This window comes from Pinus tabuliformis, chromosome 5_1 (assembly GCF_031772625.1).
Source record: "Pinus tabuliformis cultivar Carrire ecotype Pingquan chromosome 5_1, CPIR1, whole genome shotgun sequence".
Classification (NCBI taxonomy): domain Eukaryota; kingdom Viridiplantae; phylum Streptophyta; class Pinopsida; order Pinales; family Pinaceae; genus Pinus; species Pinus tabuliformis.
The window spans coordinates 402,126,716-402,147,008 of record NC_142305.1 but is presented as its reverse complement, the minus strand read 5'-3'; the positions used below and the strand labels follow the sequence as shown (position 1 = coordinate 402,147,008).

At 37.6% G+C, this 20,293-nt stretch overlaps 1 protein-coding gene across 1 annotated transcript in view; it reads left to right on the top strand.

Annotated features, from left to right (window-relative positions):
- Positions 1–3,266: 3,266 nt before the first annotated feature.
- The window catches only part of LOC149165167 (uncharacterized), a 34,428-nt gene continuing 17,401 nt past the window's right edge, over positions 3,267–20,293 (top strand). Inside the window, exons 1-2 of the mRNA XM_089431087.1 lie at positions 3,267–3,933; positions 4,211–4,282. Of these exons, the coding sequence (XP_089287213.1) occupies positions 3,924–3,933; positions 4,211–4,282 (82 nt within the window). The 5' untranslated portion in view covers positions 3,267–3,923. The remainder of the gene's footprint in view (positions 3,934–4,210; positions 4,283–20,293) is intronic.

The window sequence follows — 20,293 nt, the reverse complement described above, 5'->3', positions numbered from 1 at the left end:
CCGGCGACAACAAAACCATGAACACCAACAAACCCAACATCGGCAACTTATGCCACCAGGTAATGGCAACGCAAGTAGACCATAATTTTGTGGGGGAAGGAATGGAAGAGAAATTGGGAAATTCTCTAATCCTAGCTAGGCTAGAATTTAAAATAATTGAGTGGAATTTTGATCTAAAAGGTAACCATGGATAAGAAATATGTCATGTATGGGCATTATATTCCTAGGCCCACTCCTTTTGTTGGATGAGTGTATTTTTCTCTCATTGGTTTTAGATCAACAAAATCTAGTGAGGAGGAAAGGTCTTTCAATTTTTCTCTAAAAGGGTCTCTTACCAACGAGCCACCTTTCTTCCCTCATGTGTAGAAAGTAGGATTAAAGTCTCCAAAAATGATACAATTGGTCTCCTAGACTATATATTTTAAATTTAATAAAGAGGACCAACATTCCATCTTATCATGATATACATTGGGCATGTACACATTGATAAATTATAAGACTCACATAAGGAGTTGTGTAGAAGATTTACATCTATCCAATGACTAGAGGAGAACTCCCAGAGAAGTTGGAAGTGGGACGAAGACCACAATGTGCATATACCTCTAAACGCCCCGCTTGAATCAATTTCTCTTACTTCACCTCTTTTCCAAATTATTTTGCTTTTGGGGACGATGGCATTTTCCGCCAATTTGGTCTCTTGGAGCACAATGATTCGTAGGGTTTTTATTTTGGTTATAATTTTAACTAAATTCCCATTTTATTCACTCCCCATATCATTGTAGTTTTAGGAGATGATATTCATTATTATTAGTTGCTTTTTGGAGCTCCTTCGGGAGGATGAACTAAACCGTCCTGGATTTTGGAGCTTCTAGTGTTTCTATTATAACAACCTTCTATGGTGTGTTTTGTGCCCATGCTCTTGTCTTTATTTTATTTATTCTTCTCGTCCCTCTTTGTTTTTCTCCTTGCCTTCTTTGCGACTTTGTTCACTACCAAATCTTTTACTATCTCATCCTTTGAATGTCCTTTTATCAACTCAATCTCAGGGAGAACTAGACCTATGTTAGAACTTGGTGTTCCAAAGATTCTAGAGATAGATGGTCTAGCTTCTTAGGAATGAAAAGGTAGTGTCTCCATTGATTGGGAAAGGGGACCTTCCAAGGGGGGCATTTCCCTTCCTTCTCTCCATCATTTACCCTACTTTCATTAATTTTTGGAAAGTCTTATTTGGACAAGATTTCATAGTAGTTAAGGTGAGGAAAACAAGGGGTTTAGGGCTTTTGAGGGAGATGTTTCTGTTTTGTTGTTGTTCGGAAGAGGATGGGTCTTAGATGCACAGGGATTGGATTGGGACAGTTTTTTGGGGGTCTTGTCTTTCTTGTCTCCTTTTTGGTTGTTACCTTTGTTCTCCAACTTCTCTTCTATGGTTGCTTTTGGGTAATTCCTTGCGAAATGACCATATACATGGCAATATTTGTACTTGAATGGGTTTTGATCATAGTATACTTGTTGAATAAAACTCCAATTGTCTAAGAGAGCTGGATGGCCTTTGGTAACCCTTTTTCTAGTTATACTTCAACACATATTTCAGCATAAGAAAACATTCCTTCTTTAGGCTCAACTTTATCAATATATTTCCCCAATTTTTTTTTGATATTTTTGAGGGTATCTTCATTATAGTAGTTCAAGGGGAGGTGAGGTAGCTTAACCCAAACTAGGATAGTTGAGGGGATGCCATTTTTTGGGTTGAACTATGGGTTCCATTTGTTTAGATATAGTTCTTGTGTTCCCATGAAATAAGGGTTGCTTCTAAATATTAGGGCCCTGTCCTCTTTCTCTTCAAAGAGAAAGATAAAAAAAAACCTTTGCCACAAAAAGAAAGAGAGGTTCTAGCTTTTATTAGTGATTTACAGTTCTTGTTCACCCATATGGCTAGTGTGTAAGGGGAAAGCCATATCCTTCTAAATTATCCTACGAGGCTGCAATTTGCAAGCCAAAGGGCCATGGTTCAGGATTACAGGGCATGAACTGCAACTTTAGGGATCTCCTCCAAGAATTCTAGAAACATAGACTTTGAGGGTTTCAAGGTTTTGTTTTGAGTAGGATTAAGAGCATTGAAAGTGGTGATGTTCGATGGAGGAGAAGGGGAAGGAGGCAAGCCTCCTCTAGGAGGTTGAGCCATTGCATTTTTAGTGATTAGGGTTTGAATCAATAACTCTTTATTTTGTATAGTGTTATTTTCCGAAGTCATCGCATTCATCATTTTACTCTGTGGTTCATCATCAACATTAGATGTGTGAAAAAGTCAATGAATAATGGACCAATACATGGAGGATAGAGTAGGGAAGATAATGAATGGAGCCGGCAAATTTGCTATTGCTCAGAAATAAATTTATTTTACTTAATTAATTAATTAATTTTTGTTTTTGAAGGGAAACAGAAGCTTGTATAAATTAAAATTATTTGAATGTAGTTTTGATAAATAAAATGATTTAAATGTAAACTTTTTTCTGAATGTTATTTATTTAAACATTATTTGGTGTGATAATTAAAATGTTATAATATTTCAAATATTATAATGTTGAAGGATAAAAGTTTCAATAATTAATTCATTAAAACATTATTTGGTGTGATAATTAAAATGTTATAATATTTCAAATATTATAATGTTGAAGGATAAAAGTTTCAATAATTAATTCATTAATTTGTTGAATTAATTATGTTAAATAAAGGTTTAGTTGAATTAATTATGTTAAATAAAGGTTTCTGGTTAAATATTTATAATGTTTATCATATTAATAATGTATTTGGCATTATGTTTTTCAGATTTTCCACTATCAGGGCTCAATAACAAGATGGTCGACGATAGGTACAACTGCGGCTACAAGAACGTCATCGGCCGCAACACCAGGATCGATGGCTGTCCCATCGTCGGCGACAACAGCGGCAACAAAACGATCATCAACAGCAACACCGTGAACATAAATATCAATGGCACATCATATCCACAAGGTAACGCCAGTAACCAATTTTCTTCAGTGCAGCATATGCACAAATATGTCGTGGTTTATGATTTCGCTTTCTTTTCATCTGCACAAAGACGTCATGATTTTCCTTCTTTCGCTTCATTAATTACACTGTTATTGAATCACGGTTAGTGAAGTACTTGAAATATGTCGTGGTTTATGATTTCGCTTTCTTTTCATCTGCACAAAAACGTCATGATTTTCCTTCTTTCATTGAATCACAGTTAGTGAAGTACTTGAGCCACGGTGAAGTACTTGATCCACTGTTTCGTAGCCATGGTGAAGTACTTGATCCAATGTTTCGTAGCCATGGTGAAGTCCTTGAGCCGAATTGCGAAGTACTTGAGCCACTGTTTCGTAGACATGGTAAGTACTTGATCCAATGTTTCGTAGCCATGGTGAAGTCCTTGAGCCGAATTGCGAAGTACTTGATGAGCCACTGTCTCGTAGCCATGGTGAAGCACTTGATCCACTGTTTCATAGCCATGGTGAAGTCCTTGAGCCGAATTGCGAAGTACTTGAGCCACTGTTTCGTAGACATGGTGAATACTTGATCCAAGGTTTCGTAGCCATGGTGAAGTCCTTGAGCCGAATTGCGAAGTACTTGATGAGCCACTGTTTCGTAGCCATGCTGAAGCACTTGATCCACTGTTTCGTAGCCATATTGGTGATCAAGTAGATGGTCGACGACAGGTGAAAAAACGTTATCGGCCCCAACACCCGGATAAAGACAATACCATCATCAGCAACAACAACGACAACAAAATCAACACCGTGAACATCGGCAGCGTATGCCACCAGGTAAGCCAATCCCATCATCGGCCACAACAGCGACAATAAAATCAACACCGGCAACAACAAAACCATGAACAACAACAAACCCAACATCGCCAACTTATGCCACCAGGTAATGGCAACGCAAGTAGACCAACCCATAATATATGCACAAATATGTCATGCTTCATGATTTCGTTTTCTTTTCATCTGCACAAAGAAGTCATGATTTGAATTCCCATTCTTAATTTGTTTCATTAATTACATTGTTTTTGGATCGTAGATATGGAAAAGAATAAGTGCATTCGAAGATTTTCTGTTTACCCGAGTTTGATTATGCGTGTGAATGGTGATGAAGTAATTGTGATTGGTTTATATGCAGGTGTTCTATTAACTTATTTCAATTGCAGGTTGCTTTGGAATTATTGACGTTGACGTGGGTCATTGGCTGCTCAAGGCAATCACCAACTCGAACCTCTTGAGTAATGTTACCCATCCCATCTCACTGTACATAAATCATTAATTTTTTTCACGTCAGTTATTAAAATTCATGTTTTAATGTTTATTTGTATGTTGATTTGCTAACCAGACATAGTAAATTACTTTTCACATCAGTTAATAAAATTTATGTTTTAATGTTTATTTGTATTTTGATTTGCTAGTGACACCCTAAATTACATTAGGGATTTTTTTTTTTTGAAATTTGAAGTGCACAAGCATTTGAGAAATAAAGATTTGTGTTTTTAATAATTTATTGCAATCCAGGAAATTAAAATAAATATTTAGTTATATAAAAAATAAACAAATAAATATAATAATTCTCATGTTGAATTGGTTTATGAAAACCTTGTTACAATCTAGATAGATATATTTGAGTGTAAAAAATTGTTATATTTTTTATCCTCAAAAGGTCACACATGAGATTGACAAATATAATCCAACTTAGTCTACCTGTATTGAACCCACCATTCAACCAACAGTGAAGAAAAACATATTGTTCACAATTTTATTATTTAAATTAACCTTTAGTTTGTTAAGAAAAAAACATTATTTTATTTGACTTGTATGTAATTTTATAGTTAACAAAACATAATTTTATAAAACTACTTATTAATGTGCTTAAAAATTAAGGTTAACAATTTTGTATTACTACAATTATGATATTTTTTATATTTTATACTTTTAGTTATTGTATTAATTTTACATATTGTGTACTTCAACCATTCATTATTTGTAATGAAAAATCAGAGCATGCTCAGAATGTTTTTCTATGTAGATGGTAATTCTCTGGTGAGAGTATGTTCTGCGAGTAAGAACTCTTCCCATGAGTGTTTTAGTATGCTAGTAAAGATTAATGGTTTGCTTGTAAGAGGAGGTACATGCTTTGATAGAGTTATCCATGTAAAGTATCCATTCACTGGTTGCAAAATCCACTTTCCTATCCGGAATACAAATTCTGGCTTCTTAGACTTGTTCTTCCCCATCAAAGATTACTCTTGCAAGTACTTCAAGGATTATTTCTCTATATTGGGTCATAACAGTTGAGCTATTGATTGGGCTTGGGTTTGGATAAGAGGGGGAAGCAAGATTAGCGGCAAGGGAAGGGTCGGGTTGTGCTCTTCTACCTCCATGGTGAGCGCAGGAGAGATAACCCCTTGCCATGACTAGAGGGCACCAGGGAGGGGATGATTTGAGTTTAAGGTCCAAGCGAGGAAAGGAGAAATCAAATACAGAGTTTAGATAGGGAGGAGAGGCAAAAGAGAGATAGTAGAAACTCCTATAAGGGGAACGACGGTCACTAGGATGTTAGAGAAGGATAAACCGACTTAACAATGAGCAGGGCACTCCCAAGAAATAGAAACATTAGAGGTAGGAGGTGAAATGGAGGTTGAAAAAGCTCAAATTAATTCATAAAAAACATGCCTCCTCGAATTAGGAGTTCCAGAGAGGGGATAAATATCCCAAAGATAATTAACCCATAACTCCCGCAGAATGTTGATAGAAAAATGTCTACAACTAAATGGTTGTGCAGAACATAAATTACAATTGCGGCAAACCTGAGAAACCTTAGCTAATTTTGCAACAAACTAGAGGTAGTGCACCCTGTACTAAGTATTTTCTAATTGTACATTATCATCAATCTTGCATGCAAGGACAATTCTATTATAAGATTGATTTTGAATTTCCTTCTTTCCAAACCTATAATCTTTGAAAATAAGACTATAAAAGGCTAGGACTTCCCATGAGAAATAGTGGCAAGGAACACAATAAATTATATTGAGAGCTTCAACACTCCCTCCTCTATTTCCATTACTCCATCCTATGTTATGATACATTATTTCATTCCTGTTAATCACCCTAACTAATACTCTAGTGCTCTTGCGTTTAGAATTGAAAACAAATTTCCCTTCACTAGATTCCCACGCAATGAAGGATATCATCACAATGCCCTCCCACAAACTAACCAAATTACCATGCAAGCATATTTTTATGCTAGGCCATCCAGAGCACATTTGATAGGAAGCTTGCCACCCATATTAAATATATGTTCACAATCTCAATGCAAGGAGCTCACCTCACCAGATGTGCATCCACCTTGGGGAGCTTTGTCCATTTCTACAATTTCTTCGCACAAGGTTCTTAGCGCATCAAGAAGAGGATGGATAATCTTTTTCCGACATATCTACTTTGTATTGTACACCTTTGTTAACTATTTTATTTGCCAACTTATTGTTGGCATTATGATTCAAGTGTTGTCCTTGATGGCAACTCACTCAGAGGTTGGTACAGGTGCTCAGAGATTGGTACAGGTGCTCAGAGGTTGGTACAGGTGATGGCAACTTAATCAGAGGACAGATCTTAGTACAACATGCCAAGAAAGTTCATACACGCAGGTTCGTTAAGCCCAAGTCGCGTATACAAGCAAGTTCACTATATACCAAGTCGCGTATACGCAGGTTCTCTATATATCAAGTCGCGTGTACACGCAGGTTGGCTTCAGTAAAAGAGCGTGTATGTGGAAAAGTACCTTTGGTCCGTGGCGGTTAGTCCTTGGAAGTTGTGCCTATGGTTTCGGACCATGGTGTCTCGACGGGTGTGTCGATCCCTCGTTTTGAGGTTGATGGTATTGTGTTACTATGGTTTTGGACCGTGGTATTGTGAAGTACCTAAGGCTATATAAGGAGAAGATCATTAGGCAAGTGGTAGCAAGCATTGTGTGTCTGATGAAGTGAGAAGATCTGGTATTGCTGTTTATCTGTTCGGGACGCTTGGCAAGGGTCGGATCTGACAGCGAAGGCATAAGTAATTATTTCTAGATCTGCACGCGGGTTGCCTTTGGTGAAAGCGCGTATACACGCGGTTTTGGTACAGTGAAGTAGCGTATGCATAATAAGATTTGATATTTCAGGTTGCTACTGATTCTGGTGGTTGTTGCAGAGTTCTGGGCTCTGGTTTGGGTTCTGTGATCTTGATGACAGGGTTTCAGTGATTCAGTATTGGGTTGTTTAATGAATTATGATGCAAGTATAAGTTGATGATTGTATTGCAGTAATGTTTGTTTTGTACTCTTGGATCCAGTCTAAAAATTGATGAAACGTGGTCCCTGAAGGAAAGAAGGTTGTAGGGTCAGCACCTACGTACTAGTAAATGGATCGGCTAGTACAAGAGCTGAGGGGGTTGTAGCTCCCTTCCAGAAGTAGTTGGAAAACGAGAGAGAGGGTTGTAGCCCTCTGCAGGTTGTAGCCTGCGTACTGGTAAAGGACTGCACCAGTACATTGTAAAAGAAGTTTCTTATTAAAGAAGAAAGAGACGAATTGCAGCAGGTGGTTTTCACCCACATTGGGTTTCCACCTTATATCATGGTGTTCATGTGTGTGGCTCTTGTGTGATGTTCTATTCTGTTATTCTGCACCTGTTTACTGTTAATATGCTTAATAATGTTCTGATGCATTTACTGAAGATTAAGCTATCTGAATTATAAGATCTCTAGATATACGCGAGTCTCATTAGACACAGTAGCGTGTACACGCGGGTTCACTTAATTGAAGTAGCGTATATGTTTTTGGAAAGTTTTTACTGATCTGATAATACTGATTCACCCCCCCTCTCAGTATTATTTCCAACAATTGGTATCGGAGCAGGTCCTTCAGAGGAAGCTTGATCGCTTGAAGGAAAAGATCCATCAGAATGGCTAATCCAGAAAGAGAGGCACACATCAGGCCACCAGTCTTTGACGGGAACAATTTTACTCACTGGAAGATAAGAACCACTGCATATCTACAATCACTTGGAGCAGAAATTTGGGGAATCGTAGAAGGAGGATACAAATTCCCATCAGCAACCCCTACAGATCCAGCAGAGAAAAAGCAATATGAGCTCAATGCCAAAGCTGTTACTGTCCTATTGAGTAGTTTGACACAATCAGAATTTATGAAGATCATGCATTTCAAATCAGCTAAGGAAATATGGGACAAAATCGTGACAAGCTATGAAGGAGATGATCAGGTAAAAAGAGCAAAGCTTCAAACTCTCAGAATCCAGTATGAAACACTTAAGATGCATAGTAATGAAAGCATAGCTAATTATTTCTTGCGTATGGATGAGATTGTGAATTGTATGAGGGATCTGGGTGAAGAATTTGAGGAAGTTGTCTTAGTTGAAAAGGTTTTGAGATCTCTGTCTGCTAAATTTGATTCTAAAGTATCTGCCATAGAAGAAAAGGAGAATGTGCAGAAAATCACCATGTCACAGCTTCACGGGATCTTAACTGCTTTTGAAATGCGACAAGAAGTACCACCAGAAGCCGCATTCGAAGTGTCAGAGGAAGAAGATGAGGTAAATTTTGTCAAGAATCTTGAACGGGGAACTGGACGGTTCAAAGGTAAGCTACCTTTCAAATGTTTTCTATGTGGTAGAGTTGGTCACTATGCTGCTAGATGCCCTCATAACAAAGGAAAGATATCTGAAGAAGATGGTAGAAGCTATTATACCCATATTACAAGTCCATTCAATGATAGTGAAGATATTAGAAGTCTCATGGCATATGAAAAGAAGAATGCTTCATCCAATAATAGCAAAGATATTAAAAGTCTCATGGCACATGAAAAGAAGAATGCAGAAACTGAAGAAGTTACCAAATTAAATGAACAATTGGAGACAGTAACCAGGGTAAGGGAGAAATTGCAGGATGTAGTAAAGGATCAGAGCATAACTATTCAAAGGCTTGAATCAAAGATCCTCTCTCTAAAAGAAGATCTTAAAAAATCAAGAGAACAGATCAAAGAAGCTCTTGAAGATCAAGAACATGAAGTGATCAAACTAAAGCGACAAGTGGAAGAAGGAAGAAAAGCTGAAGAAGACCTAAGGAATCAATATCTGAAAAAGGAAGAACAACATCAAGTTGAGGTAAATATCTTGAAAGGTAAAATAGAAGAAAAGGATAAGCTGTTACGATTTCAAGATAGCTCTAAAGTCTTGGATGATATTCTTAGTAGTCAAAGGTCTCCTACTATCAAGACTGGTCTTGGTTTTCATGAATATGTTGAAGGTGAATCTAGTTCACAAGGTGAGGCAAGAAACTCTAATGAGAAATCTCAAATGCTCAACAAGGAACAACCAAGGAAAGAAATTCCTCAAGGAAGATCCTTTACTCCTAACTATGGACGTGATAGACGATTATTTTCTCCACTGAATAATGTTGAATGTTATGTATGTCATAATCTTGGACATGTTGCAGCCAGATGTAGAAGTAGAATGGTTCAAGAAAGATCATCACATCCCAGGTATTTCAGAGGATATTGCTTTGCCTGCAATGCATATGGACACAAAGCAATTGATTGTGATAGAAGGAACATGAAAAATGTAAGGTGTTATACATGCAACAACTATGGGCATAAAGCAAGGGAATGCAGGAGCAGATTTCAAAATTCAAAACAAGAGGACCATACATCATCACAGTTCCAGGAACTAAAGAAGACAGAGACAGAAAGGTGTGGCATAATTCAGACAGCTGACATAACAGACACAGGGGAATCTGAAAGTGATGAAATTCAGTATTCCATCCTGCATACGCTGATATAATGAAGACAGGTCACGTATATACGCGAGTTACATGCTGCAAAATCGCATATATGAAGGAAGGGCAGCAGAACAAACCCAGGTTCAGTCATGGTTGGCTCAGGCTCAGGGGGAGCAGAACAGACTCAGGAAATGGTTCAGTCATGGTTGGCTCACACTCAGGGGGAGCATATACTTCAAATAATTCATTGTTGGCATTATGGTTAGAAGTGGCTGATGAAACTAAATGATACATCTTGTTGTTTGATCAATGGAATAGTATTGCAGGCTGATGCTTATGGTACAGATCTGAATGGCTGGTCTTAGAACCTACATCTGCTCAGGGGGAGCGTGGATAGATTGGTACACTTTGGCATAAACAAAGGGGGAGCCAAATCAGAAACTTCAGCATGTACTCAGGGAGAGTATGGACAGCAGTATGGACAACAGAAGGTATACCAAAGAAGAAAATATCTTGGTCCGCCCTTTGCCCTTGATGTCAAAGGGGGAGAGTGACTTGGTGTGGTGGTTGCCATCAAGTCCAAAGGGGGAGATTGTTGGCATTATGATTCAAGTGTTGTCCTTGATGGCAACTCACTCAGAGGTCGGTACAGGTGCTCAGAGGTTGGTACAGGTGATGGCAACTTAATCATAGGACAGATCTTAATACAGCATGCCAAGAAAGTTCATACACGCAGGTTCGTTAAGCCCAAGTCGTGTATACAAGCAAGTTCACTATATACCAAGTCGCGTATACGCAGGTTCTCTATATATCAAGTCGCGTGTACACGCAGGTTGGCTTCAGTAAAAGAGCGTGTATGTGGAAAAGTACCTTTGGTCCGTGGCGGTTAGTCCTTGGAAGTTGTGCCTATGGTTTCGGACCATGGTGTCTCGATGGGCGTGTCGATCCCTCGTTTTGAGGTTGATGGTATTGTGTTACTATGGTTTTGGACCGTGGTATTGTGAAGTACCTAAGGCTATATAAGGAGAAGATCATTAGGCAAGTGGTAGCAAGCATTGTGTGTCTGATGAAGTGAGAAGATCTAGTATTGCTGTTTATCTGTTCGGGACGCTTGGCAAGGGTCAGATCTGACAGCGAAGGCATAAGTAATTATTTCTAGATCTGCACGCAGGTTGCCTTTGGTGAAAGCGCGTATACACGCGGTTTTGGTACAGTGAAGTAGCGTATGCATAATAAGATTTGATATTTCAGGTTGCTGCTGATTCTGGTGGTTGTTGCAGAGTTCTGGGCTCTGGTTTGGGTTCTGTGATCTTGATGACAGGGTTTCAGTGATTCAGTATTGGGTTATTTAATGAATTATGATGCAAGTATAAGTTGATGATTGTATTGCAGTAATGTTTGTTTTGTACTCTTGGATCCAGTCTGAAAATTGATGAAACGTGGTCCCTGAAGGAAAGAAGGTTGTAGGGTCAGCACCTACGTACTAGTAAATGGATCGGCTAGTACAAGAGCTGAGGGGGTTGTAGCTCCCTTCCAGAAGTAGTTGGAAAACGAGAGAGAGGGTTGTAGCCCTCTGTAGGTTGTAGCCTGCGTACTGGTAAAGGACTGCACCAGTACATTGTAAAAGAAGTTTCTTATTAAAGAAGAAAGAGACGAATTGCAGCAGGTGGTTTTCACCCACATTGGGTTTCCACCTTATATCATGGTGTTCATGTGTGTGGCTCTTGTGTGATGTTATGTTCTGTTATTCTGCACCTGTTTACTGTTAATATGCTTAATAATGTTCTGATGCATTTACTGAAGATTAATCTATCTGAATTATAAGATCTCTAGATATACGCGAGTCTCATTAGACACAGTAGCGTGTACACGCGGGTTCACTTAATTGAAGTAGCGTATATGTTTTTGGAAAGTTTTTACTGATCTGATAATACTGATTCACCCCCCCTCTCAGTATTATTTCCAACAATTATTTCCAGTTCTTCTTATATGTGATAGTACAAGGGATACCATTACTTTCAAGACTTTGATTCTTGTTAAGCCTACCATTAGTTTTCCATCTATTAGAGAACTTGAGGGGTTGGATCCATTTTGTAGTTTCTTTATCATTAGGACAATAGTTTTATAATACCCTTATGCTGTTATTTTTTTATAATAAAGATGCTTGGATATTATTAGGGCTTGCTCCAAGAATGAGAGTTTAGCCACATTATTAGTTTCATTTCCTATAATTCCCATCTAAATGTGAGTAATTTATCCATGATAATATCTAAATACCCCTCCAAAACTCACAAGGCCAAGATTACCCCTAAATGCTCTATCAAAGTTTAACTTCAAGAAGTTAGTAGAAGGTGGTTTCTATTTATTAGGACTTCAGGGAATCAACTAGGGTTGTGTTGCTGGAAAATTTGTAAAATATTGGTTGAGCCCGAGTTGTAGCCGCTACAACAATACCCAAATTTTGGGCATATCTAAAATTTTGGGTCCCCCTCTACTCACCTCAAGCCATTAAGGGACACTCCGGTTTTTCATGGGATAATCCCCCCTGGCTTGTTCTTATCATACCCTGTCAATGCAGTCACTTGTGTAATCGTGCAATGTATATTGCATTTTTTTGTCATGCCCCAACTCGCGCATCGACCCTTCCATTTCACTAGGGTTTTGGAAGGGTGATGTCTTGCCCACGACTTCAGAGATTATCCCTATGCCTTTCAATCAATGACAGCACCGTGTAAGGGTGGACAAGAATCCAATCTGGATTTCATTATGTTGGCCATACTAGGGTTTGGGGAGAAACCCTAAATTGGCACAAGAATGTTTCCCTTCATGATTTAACCAAATTCATCTACTCTAGAGTTGCATTCTCATCAAAACCGCTTGGCATTATGGTAAGAATCATTGTATGTCATGTTCCCCTAGGGTTCGCGACTAGTTCCCCACCCCAACATGGGAATTAGGGTTTGGGAGAGGCATAACTTTCCCTTGCATCCTTCTAGCACTAGGCTCATGTGATTGCAGACCCAGGATGCATGTTAACAAGTACTTCGAGACATTTACTCTATAAGTACATCACCACCATAGGCAACACATAATATTGAAGTCTCTTAGAATTAGTGCCTCTCGGAAATGCCTAAATTTGAAACCGATCCTCGGATTGAAGCATGATTTTCTCAACCCATGCAATTTGCAACACCTTGATTTGAAGCGTCTGTGATTCATGTTCCTTTAGTGAACTATTTTCATACAAAATATATACGTGAGTATATCATTTCGGTAAACTAATGGGTTTTGTTTCATCTTCTTTTCAGGAGATCAAGGGAAGGTGGCTTGGACACATATCAAACGAGGCAATGCTTATGTTAAATTTATGCCCTGATGTGACATCACATAGATGAAGGGGTGAAGGATGTTTAATTTGTTTCACACGAACCTCATGAATCATGCAAAATCAACGCGTACAACATTTAAAATGGACTAGGCATGCTTAATGGACATTCAAATTAAAGGGAAACGATATGCGCTTTGGTGAAAGAAAGAAGAAAGTCTTATGTCATACACAACGAGAATTACTGCCAAGTATATCATAAAGGCGATGGAACGTGACCACAAGAGGGACAAAGCAAAAACATATTCCTCAAGATTTTCCCTTGCGTGCTAGAACTGTGCAATGCGCAGAGAGCCTTGCCTCCTGTGGCCCCTAAAATTGTGCATATGTTTCTTCCAGTGTCCTTCCCTCAGCTAGAGCTCATTGCCTCCAAAAACTATGCAGTTCTAGCCATCAAGCCTCTTCGCTGCCCAATCTCCCTTGTCCCCTAAAACTATGCAGGTTGTCCTCCCAAGGCCTCATCCTGCAACAACCAGTGCCTAATTGATTCACACAATTATGTACCTCACTGGGCACTGCGCAATTTGTTTCCTTACTGGGGACTGTGCAAAAAAAGATCCTAAGTCAAGCTTGAGCTACCCACTACACAGTCTCAGTGATCAAGCTCTTCCGCTGTCTACTGCAACTGCACAATTCACAGCCACTGGGCCTCTCTCTGAGCCCATGACTTGTCTCGCGCTCATTTCATGGATAATAATGCATCATATTAGATTGGGCATTTTCAGATTGATGTTGTCCCGTCACAAGTGAATTGCATGAACATGTACACTATCGAGTCATGGTGAAATGATGAAGAAGGAGAAGAAGGAAGGAAGCATGCCTAAAGACTCTCTTGTAACTGGACGCACAAGTGAATATATCAAGATGAAGCAAAGGGACACATGTTTGCGACTACCATCCAAGACTTAAGATCATTGAAGACTCCACATCACCAAGCCACGTGGAGGAGAAGAGAAGACATATATCCAAGGAGAAATACAACACTAAGCAGCAACAATGACTTGACATTTCCACATCATCACATCATCAAGCAATACATGTCAATAGTTTCATGTCATGTCATGTCGTGAGCGGTCATATGGCAGATGACTCTTGTGGACCATGTATATTGTATTCAAAATTATTGTAAAGTGGAAGTCTAAAGGAGACACATGAATATGGAGAGTCATGTAAGTTGAAAATTCACAGGAAGTTGAAGAGTCATAAGGGTTGTCAAAGATTCACAAAGGAGAAGTATCACCCCTTGGTTATATATACCACCTCATTGTATGATAAAATGACTTTTCACCTTGGCTTCTCCAGCGAGGAATTAGAGAGATCAACTAGTTCTTTGAGGAGCAAAGAATGGCTCTAATGTCCCACTATTCAGGCTAGTGATGTACATTGTAAACATGTGTCTTGGAACTTTTGCTTAATAACATAAGCCTTTTAAGGCCATCACGTTCTTCATGCATGGACTATGAATGTTTGCAATATTATTTTATGGATGTTTGTACTTCATGTTTTCTTTCACTTGTACTAAGATAGCTGAACTAGTTCTATTATTTTAGTACTTATCTTATTGAGAATGTGTCGTAATGGCTGTTATTGTTGTCCCATCCTTATGGACTATTCTGCGGGATACTAGACATATATTTCCTTGATGTTGGTTGTAACGACCATCATGTCCGTTGTGGACTATTCCGCTCGATGTTAGACAAAGCTTTCTCGCTCATGTGTGTCTCTTCCTAGGTGGTACTATTACCTCTCACTTAGAGGCCCACCTTTATCCCGATTTGCAGTAGAAGAACCTTGAAAAAGTTGCAACTACACTCACCAGGCACGCCTCCCTTGTTTTTTGAAAAAAACATTGCATCACTCTCTTGTGGTAACAATTAGAGCCAAGGTAGATATTTGCGGATTCGTAAATCAGGCCTTTATACGGGATGGGAATCCTACACCAAATGTTGTGAGGTGTAATTGGGACTTCATATCGGGGAGATCCCCTTGGTTGATGAATTTCCAACACTGTCAACAAAATTGTGCTAGGAGGAGGGCAAATGATACATTCTTCTCGTTGAGTCTGGGTTGAATCTATTATTTAAAATGGATCTTCCCCAAATCATAATCTTGGGATGTTTTTTCTTAATATATTAATTGTACCATCCATGCATAAGTTATTCATAACTTGTCCGAATTTAAGTTTGATGGTGAGGGAGAATCAAATTTTCATGAGCATCTATTTCAAGTTGTCCGTCTTTGTCTTTCTCACAGAATATGTTCCAAATATTTCATGGCTAGATTATTCACCCTCACATTCAAAGGTCGTGATAATCGATGGTGTCATACAATACCCACTAGTAGAAAATGATGAAATTAGTGACTAGGTGACTATAAAAGTTAGTCACCACAATGATTTCAAGTGACTTACTACTAAATTTAAGCAATTTTAAGTGATCCAACTAAAAACGACTAACTTAAATGACTAATTTAGTCTAGGGATAAAATATATGAGTAGATAATAAATGACCCAACTAAAAGTGACTAACTTAAATGACTAATTTAGTCCAAGACTAAAATATATGATTAGATTATATTTGACAAAATATATGAATTAGTCATTTATTGTAGTAATTTTTAATTGTGTCACATTGGAAATGGAAAATTGCAATTTTGATACTGAAGTGTCACATTTTACTAAATTTAAACAATGCAGGTGGATTGAGAGATCTCCTCAGAGGGATCTCTAAATCCATCTACAATGTTAAAATTTATAGGCATAGGGGCCTCTGAATCCATCTACGACATTAAAATTCTGAAGACCCCTTAATTGTCTCTAAATTTTAACATTGCGGATGAATTCAGAGACCCTCTTCTCTGAATCAAGTTGCAGTGCTAAAATTAAGAGACTAGGGATGGAGTTATCCATAGGAAATTAATTGTTTTAATATTGAATCTATTGTTTTCACCAATGGTTTGCATGTATAGTCAAATCAAATATTGACATTTATATATATTTGGGTAAATCTTAATTTTGTGTTTGCACCAATGCCTTGATTATAATTTTAGTAAAGGTAATTTTTAGATAGTTAAATATTGATATTTATATTTATTTGGTGATAAAATTTAATTTTTAAACATCATTGCTTCAAGTGAGGTCCTTTAAATCTAGAGTTAAATCTTCATATTTACATTTAGTAAATAAATAATCATAACCTTACTTCATGTTAAAAGTTTGAATTTATTCAAATATATGATTAAAATATAAATAGATAAACCTAACATATTTATATTTCTAACACACACACACACACAGATATATAAATGTTCATAACTTAATTGTGTACTTGTTTTTATTTTTATTTTTTATCAATTTAATTGTTTAATTGTTTTTTTATTTTAATCAATGTTATTAGGTGACTGTCATGCCTGCTATGAATAATCTAATATTTTCGAAAACCTAATCCCATTTTATGTGTTCTCTATCAATAATCTTAGGTTCCAGCTTCAATGAAAATGGGAAACCAATTGGCTAGCTATGAAGTTTATGTCTTTGACACCTACCTATGAAACCCCCGTGAAAACTTGACTATGAACCTCGTTTCCACGAAAACTGGCCATTCTTACTCAGTGACCACTAGCTATGAACCAGTTTCCACGAAAACTGACTATTCTTACTATGATGAACTCTCCACAAAATCTAGATGTTTTGAACCGTCCAGGAAACTGGTTTTTGGTGCCAATTTTTTTTCCTTTGGTGGGAGTGCTTTGGTTACTTTTTAGACAAATTCATATGTGGTTATGGATTTTTAAGCGTTGGGAAATTCTATATATATTTGTAGCTTCTGCAATGTATAAAATATCATTGGAGATAACTTGGAGGCTCTTGAATAGGCGGGCAATAGCTAATTCGTAGTTGAAGTGTGCAACTTTAGAGAATTCACAAGTTAGTTGGGTTTGTATTTGTCTTATGTTACACTAGTGAAAAGATAGATGCAACCTTTGGTATATAGAAATTATGTATATACTTGAAACCTTAGTGTAGCCGGAAAGAGCAGACGCGCGTGTTAAGGACACCTGTTAGTAATGATGCATCCAATTTGGCTACAATTGCCTTACATTTATTTGAGATATTGACGTACAAGGGTTTGGATTTAGGGGTTTATGTTTTTATTGACAAAAGTGAAAAATTTTATTCAAAGGTTTGAAAACGAAGCAGAGAACCGTGGCGGGTGTTCCTAATTTTCTTTCTGTTTGTCTATAACAAGTGTGATTACAGTGATTCGAGGGATAGGAATCACCAGAGGATTGTACTGAGAGCTGACTAGCTATGAGAGCTAAGGCTTTGTATAATTCCTATGTATTTCCACCATGTATGATAATACAATAGTGTGGGGTTTTTAGCCGAGGCTTTCCCCAAAAGTAATTTCATGTGTGTTGTGCCATTGATTCTTCTTCTTCTGGTTATATTGTTCAGCTCGATCTTTAAGCTTCCACAAATTGATAGTAGAAGTAGGTTATAGTATTCTGCTTTGATTTATATTGCATTATCGGGTTAACCTACCATCAGATTTTCTACATGGTATCAGAGCGAGGTTTGTAGAAATTTCTATAGATTGGATTGCAATGAAAGGGGAGCGATCCATAATTCTGTGGGGGAAGGAATGGGAGAGAAATTGGGAAATTCTCTAATCCTAGCTAGGCTAGAATTTAAAATAATTGAGTGGAATTTTGATCTAAAAGGTAACCATGGATAAGAAATATGTCATGTATGGGCATTATAATCCTAGTCCCACTCCTTTTGTTGGGTCAAGTGTATTTTTCTCTCATTGGTTTTAGATCAACAAAATCTAGTGAGGAGAAAAGGTCTTTCAATTTTTCTCTAAAAGGGTCTCTTACCAACGAGCCACCTTTCTTCCCTCATGTGTAGAAAGTAGGATTAAAGTCTCCAAAAATGATACAATTGGTCTCCTAGACTATATATTTTAAATTTAATAAAGAGGACCAACATTCCATCTTATCATGATATACATTGGGCATGTACACATTGATAAATTATAAGACTCACATAAGGAGTTGTGTAGAAGATTTACATCTATCCAATGACTAGAGGAGAACTCCCAGAGAAGTTAGAAGTGGGACGAAGACCACAATGTGCATATACCTCTAAACGCCCCGCTTGAATCAATTTCTCTTACTTCACCTCTTTTCCAAATTATTTTGCTTTTGGGGAGGATGGCATTTTCCGCCAATTTGGTCTCTTGGAGCACAATGATTCGTAGGGTCTTTATTTTGGTTATAATTTTAACTAAATTCCGATTTTATTCACTCCCCATATCATTGTAGTTCTAGGAGATGATATTCATCATTATTAGTTGTTTTTTGGAGCTCCTTCAGGTGGATGAACTAAACTGTCCTAGATTTTGGAGCTTCTAGTGCTTCTATTATAACAACCTTCTATGGTGTGTTTTGTGTCCATGCTCTTGTCTTTATTTTATTTATTCTTCTCGTCTCTCTTTGTTTTTCTCCTTGCCTTCTTTGCGACTTTGTTCACTACCAAATCTTTTACTATCTCATCCTTTGAATGTCCTTTTATCAACTCAATGTCAGGGAGAACTAGACCTATGTTAGAACTTGGTGTTCCAAAGATTCTAGAGATAAATGGTCTAGCTTCTTAGGAATGAAAAAGTAGTGTCTCCATCGATTGGGAAAGGGGACCTTCCAAGGGGGGCATGTCCCTTCCTTCTCTCCATCATTTACCCTACTTTCATTATTTTTTGGAAAGTCTTATTTGGACAAGATTTCATAGTAGTTAAGGTGAGGAAAACAAGGGGGTTTAGGGCTTTTGAGGGAGATGTTTATGTTTTGTTGTTGTTCGGAAGAGGATGGGTCTTAGATGCACAGGGATTGGATTGGGACAGTTTTTTGGGGGTCTTGTCTTTCTTGTCTCCTTTTTGGTTGTTGCCTTTGTTCTCCAACTTCTCTTCTCTGGTTGCTTTTGGGTAATTCCTTGCGAAATGACCATATACATGGCAATATTTGTACTTGAATGGGTTTTGATCATAGTATACTTGTTGAATAAAACTCCAATTGTCTAAAGAGAGCTGGATGGCCTTTGGTAACCCTTTTTCTAGTTATACTTCAACACATATTTCAGCATAAGAAAACATTCCTTCTTTAGGCTCAACTTTATCAATATATTTCCCCAATTTTTTTTTGATATTTTTGAGGGTATCTTCATTATAGTAGTTCAAGGGGAGGTGAGGTAGCTTAACCCAAACTAGGATATTTGAGGGGATGCCATTTTTTGGGTTGAAGTATGGGTTCCATTTGTTTAGATATAGTTCTTGTGCTCCCATGAAATAAGGGTTGCTTCTAAATATTAGGGCGCTGTCCTCTTTCTCTTCAAAGAGAAAGATAAAAAAAAACCTTTGCCAGAAAAAGAAAGAGAGGTTCTACCTTTTATTAGTGATTTACAGTTCTTGTTCACCCATATGGCTAGTGTGTAAGGGGAAAGCCATATCCTTCTAAATTATCCTACGAGGCTGCAATTTGCAAGCCAAAGGGCCATGGTTCAGGATTACAGGGCATGAACTGCAACTTTAGGGATCTCCTCCAAGAATTCTAGAAACATAGACTTTGAGGGTTTCAAGGTTTTGTTTTGAGTAGGATTAAGAGCATTGAAAGTGGTGATGTTCGATGGAGGAGAAGGGGAAGGAGGCAAGCCTCCTCTAGGAGGTTGAGCCATTGCATTTTTAGTGATTAGGGTTTGAATCAATAACTCTTTATTTTGTATAGTGTTATTTTCCGAAGTCATCGCATTCATGATTTTACTCTGTGGTTCATCATCAACATTAGATGTGTGAAAAAGTCAATGAATAATGGACCAATACATGGAGGATAGAGTAGGGAAGATAATGAATGGAGCCGGCAAATTTGCTATTGCTCAGAAATAAATTTATTTTACTTAATTAATTTTTGTTTTTGAAGGGAAACAGAAGCTTGTATAAATTAAAATTATTTGAATGTAGTTTTGATAAATAAAATGATTTAAATGTAAACTTTTTTCTGAATGTTATTTATTTAAACATTATTTGGTGTGATAATTAA